Genomic DNA, 5,359 nt, shown 5'->3' with positions numbered 1-5,359 from the left:
CGGGAGGAGGGTGGGCAGGAGCGCCCCCGGGGGCTGAGGCGAACGATCGGCCGATGAGGCACTTTTAAAAGGGCCCCGTCTTGCTTTCGCCACTCGGCGGTTTACCTTCCCTCCCAGCAGCACTATGGGGTTGGGGTCGGAGCTCGCAAAAGAGGGGTGGCCTTACCCCAGGGTTAAGCTAAGCAATAACCATTAATATAAGCTGAAAGTCCAATTCTCTTTTTCAATCTCCTTTAGAAAAGTTGTGTTTGTTTAGCACCTGCTTTGAAACCAACAACGGTCCGAGAAGACAGTTTCGATGATGGTAGCTGTCATTTATGTTTCAAGATGTAGCTCAGCTTGTATGTCAAACTGACAGTGCTTAGCATATGCTATGGTTGCTCCTGAAACCCCTTGCACTTTGATCAAAGTTTCAAGTACTACAAACCATTAAAGAGACAGAACTAAATCCAAGCACTTAATTCTCTCAACTCCCAATATCATCTTTGATAACAGAAATTAAATGAATGCATCTTCTTTCTGATAATATCTTGTGCAAGATACTGAAGATAATAAAGCTTAGTCTGAAAGTTCCCTCACCGTGATTCTTAGGCCTGCTTTTCAGGAGCTGAAACAAAGTAGCAGCTTCATAGGGCAGGAAAACAAAATCCCCCCAAAACCCCACCTTCATTTTTATTGGTATTTCCTTCTTCCCTAGTGTTTGGCTTTTAGTAACAACCTTATTAAATGTCCAACTCCAGCATATTTTGTGAAAATTTGCAACTGTAGATAAAGGAGTACAAATACGTAAGAAAATAATTATAGACTTGATAGCATACAGACCTCTGCACACAATACACACTTTAGAGGAATCAAAGATGACATGCGTAAGGAAATGCAGTACATTAATGTGAAACCCCAAACTGGAGTAGCCAGCTGTTTATTGTTTTCTTATACGGTATTTTATGAAAAATGAAAAAAAAATATTAATCAAATGTTTAGTCCAACTGCAAAAGCTAACACATCTGCAGACCTAATCATAACATGATTACATTCCTGCTTAGTAATTTACAGACTGTTAATTTCCTGCTCAGCAACAGAAATAAACTGCTACATACATCCAAAGATTATTCCCACACAACAGGTTCATCAGCTTTATCAACAGTCATTAGTTTCTAGACATTATCAGAGGCCTTCACTTGCTCTCACTCAAGTCAATGACAGGACTCTCACTGGCTTCAAGAGGAGTTAAGCTCTCAAAAAATAAGGCAATGATAACTTCTGTGCAGTTAGGAGCAATACAATAGGATTGGAATGCCCCTTGAAAATTGTGTCAATATATATATATACGTAACACCCACTAAAAATAACGAAAACAAAGTTTCAGAATGGATCCTAAAATGACATACGTAAAATGATGCAGATTCTCATAATGCTATGAAAAATAATACAAATGAAGCTTCATTAATATGGTGTGGGGGGGGTTTAAGCCAGACAAATCTGTAATGTTAATTTGATAATGAACATGTTCTGAAAACAGTAATACCCATAAATAATCAATATGTTATGAAATGGAATAATGTTTTAACTAATATAAACACATTATTAAAATTTCATTAATTAGGATATTTGTGCATACAAATTTTATGATTTTATACTAAGCTTCAGAACGCTGAACTGCGAGGCATTCTTCGTGCTCAACATGGCTGAAAGTTATATTACATGTCTTAATTATTTTATTCTGTTGAGTCCTCTTCCCATCAAACATGCAAACACCGTCATCACCATTTTTGGCTTCACTTCAACCAGATCATCTGGGAGAGCATAGATACGAGCACCGATTTTTCGAGCAACTGAAATGGCATATCTTGGAAAACAAGAGAAAACATTGCATTATTTTCCTTGCATCTACTAGTGCACTAAGATTTACAACGTACTTTAATAGCAGGATATGCCTGTTCAGTACTTACACTCTGTGAGAAAATTAACATTACTGCCAAGTATTTTGCTACTGGTTATCAAAGCATTTGTTTTTGTCAAAGACAGTGTGTATTATGGCAGGCTATTAATAAATCAGTTGCAGTGCCATGGTGGTAGGTCATATCAGCTGTGAATTTAACTTCATATTTTAAGTACGCTAGAAAAATATCTCTAAAATACTATAAGTATAATATTTTGTATTTGAAGCAAATTAACTAATAGTGTAATCTGTTAATACATCAGTAAATCCTTCATTACACCATGTATGCACTTCCTGCACTTAAGGAAAATACAAAGTATCTATTTAAAACTTACTTAGCATTATTTAGTTTGTCTTCATTAGAAAGATCTTCTCTCTTGACCATTTCTGGACGAACTGCTTTTGGTGCAATAGCGTCTATTAAATCTAGGACAGGTAAACTAGTGCTAATTGATTTGTCCTGAAAGAAAAGACTCAAAACATTAGAATAAGGAATTTGCTTTGATTATTCTGACTTCACAATGCAAAAAACCCTACAGCACATTTTACATTCGTATTGAAAGACAGCAGCATGTTCCGTTACTTCATTGTGTGAAGGTTTTTCCCTCCTCTTTTAAAGGTCTAATGCTCTTTTCCACAATCAAAATGTTAAGATCCATACTCTGTGTTGATATTATTAATATTATGCAAACAGTTTAAAATTATTTAATGAAACAAACTCCTCCCCTTCCCTGAGGGAGGAAAGGAACTTTGAGAGAAGTCTAAGGACCAGACTTTCAAGACAACAAAAACGTATCTACATTCCACAACTACTTTTACTTTTCTCCTTTTCTTGTAATGATACATTCTGAAGTAGTTTATTGCTCACTCTTTTTATAACATTTCAACTCAGATGATATTCTGAGCTAGTACAAGCAGTCTGCGTTTTGTATTTAATACATGGACATGTGTTTTATTCTGTTCTTCAAATAGCAAGTGCTATTACTGCAATAATTTCTTCCCAACTGTTAAGGCAGACAAGCAGCTGACGACGTCAAACCAAGAGAAAGCAGACAGTGCAGTTAGGTGCTGCACATAAGCCATGCGCATGACATGGCTGCTTTCACCACCAGGCCAGAACTATGAATTCAAATTCAGTGAAGTCCCACAGAACCTTCACATTAATTATACATTTAAAAATAGTAATATATGTCTACTTGAAAACACTGAATGCATGCAGTATCTCCCCAAGACCGTAAGTCAGAACGCACACCTTTGTAATTTTACTGTTTAAACTAATGGCAATTCAATAGAATTTTGCTCTCATAGCCCACAAGAAATATCAGGGACCTCTGCCTTCTTTGCTACACTTCCTGCTGCAGTAACCCCAAAATACAGACAAAAAAATCAGATTCTGAAGGAAAACACATAAGTGGATGTTGTCAAAAATCAGTAGTGAAAAAAAACACCCACTTGTAATGAATAATGTCACTTTACATCAGTAGCTCCTTATCTTTACTGATGTACGATCAGCTGAATTACCTTTAAAAAATCCAACCAATGCCCCCTAAAACACATGGGCATGCCAAAAGCAAGATGCTGGGACAGATTCTCTTCATACTTTCAGCTTATTTATACCACCATTATTCCAATTTATGTAGAAATAACAAAAGTAGGAATCCTTTTTAAGATTATGACCTAAGTTACCTCTAGAGTAAAAAGGAAATAATTTGTTCTATAAAATTATTTGATATTGCCTTTTACCTAATGCTTACCTAATTCAATTAGTAACACAGCAAGACCTCAAATTTTTAACTTGCTAGGTTCTTATGTTCCTGTTGAAAACCACAGACATAACTGCTTCAAAGTTATATTTGCATGCAAGTGCAATTATTTATCTACCATTTCTAAAGAATGAGATTTACACAGCATGGCACACCTGACATACATATAGTACGTTTAGTGTTTAACACTTGACGAGTGTGAAAAGAAAGCTTCCTTTATCCGTTTGCTTTAGCTGATGAATGGGAAAGCTGGTTGGTAAGGGTCTGCTGCACATCAACAGTGCCAGTGAAGACAAAAGATGTTGCTGCTTAACTTGGGCTCCCTCTCCTGGCTTTGTCACATAAGAGTGAATCTTTTTGATCAGCTGTTCTTAAAAATGGCGATTACTCTTCCCCCCCACCCCCACCCCGTATTTCCAAAATCATTCTTCATGTTTGTACAAGCATGAGAGTGCCTATATCCAAAAATTCAATAGGTACGACATGCGATGCCCAAACATGGGTAATTTTGGAAAAAAAAACCCTTTGAAAGTTTAGCCTTTGTTGATGTAATTGTTTTGGGGTTGGTTTGTTTTGTCAGAGTAACAAGTTGTAATTTAGTTTTGTTTCTTATTAATAAACATGTAAAATACTTTTGAGGTTTCACAGACTGTCAGAAATATTTCCTTATATAATTACGCTACCTGATGAGAGCTACTGTTAAAGCCAAATTGTTAACAGGTTAGATTAAAAATCCCCAACCTGATTATATATATAAAGAAAAGGTACATCAATCTGATTTACCTTGAAACTCATAATTGAAGTTTTCTTATTTGCTTTTGCAAGTGTCTGATTCACCCACTTAATAATAATTTCATCATTTACTTTTTCCCCGTCTCCAAGGTCTGACAGTACGTTCAAAGTATACCTTAAATAAAGGAAACAAGTCTGAGTTGAAGCAAGTGGTAGAAGTTTACTCTGCTGACAGTACAAAGCTACAAGTAAAATACTACTTGTGCACAGTAATGATGCCAAATGATCACCTTCATTATGTACCCTTATCTTAGAAACTATTTAGTACTTAAAATCACCTTTTCAGTTGTTGCAAGAATAAAATGATACTTATTTTTGAATAAAAATTTATAAGAGTCACTATTACATCATCTTTCTATATTTGTTTTACTAAGCACACAGTACCTAATTTTACTTTATAACCTTAAATGACTCCCTACCATCCAAGTCACCTTGAAAAGTGGATCAGAACAGTCTGACAAACAAAAAGCACTGAGTGTTTAAGGGTAGGTGTAAGAAAACTACACTTGTGGAAAATTCCTGCAATAAAATGCTTTTTACTGAAACAGATTTATATTTTTCCTGCTCAGTGTACTGGCTAGATTTTGATTTTACAATAGTTACATTACTATAGCTGTGATAGCCTAAAAATTTCTTCCCATTTTTCTATAGTGCATTACCTCTTCCTATTTAACTTTTTTGATTTTACAGATATTTAAATTACTTAAAGAAAGGTACATGGAATCAATATGAAATAATCTCTGCTCTTTTTACTTGCTTCAGGATTTATATTTTGAACCACAGTTCATAGTATATAAAGTTTTAATACTTTCTGTAAATGCATGTTTTCACATACATATTATTGTGGTTTTAACCACTACACAAT

General features: G+C 35.2%; 1 protein-coding gene across 1 annotated transcript in view; it reads right to left on the bottom strand.

The window, feature by feature from the left end:
* Positions 1 to 884: 884 nt before the first annotated feature.
* PLS1 (plastin 1) overlaps positions 885 to 5,359 on the bottom strand; it is a 47,530-nt gene continuing 43,055 nt past the window's right edge. Inside the window, exons 14-16 of the mRNA XM_061365271.1 lie at positions 4,486 to 4,609; positions 2,275 to 2,399; positions 885 to 1,846 (exon numbers count right to left, since the gene is read on the bottom strand). Of these exons, the coding sequence (XP_061221255.1) occupies positions 1,711 to 1,846; positions 2,275 to 2,399; positions 4,486 to 4,609 (385 nt within the window). The 3' untranslated portion in view covers positions 885 to 1,710. The remainder of the gene's footprint in view (positions 1,847 to 2,274; positions 2,400 to 4,485; positions 4,610 to 5,359) is intronic.

The sequence above is a fragment of the Neopsephotus bourkii genome, unplaced genomic scaffold, assembly GCF_033783945.1.
Source record: "Neopsephotus bourkii isolate Nb327-2 ecotype Australia unplaced genomic scaffold, CSIRO-AGI_Nbou_v1 NB_1279, whole genome shotgun sequence".
Taxonomy (NCBI): domain Eukaryota; kingdom Metazoa; phylum Chordata; class Aves; order Psittaciformes; family Psittacidae; genus Neopsephotus; species Neopsephotus bourkii.
Note: the sequence above shows the minus strand (reverse complement) of the source record. Positions and strands in the feature narration are given on the sequence as shown.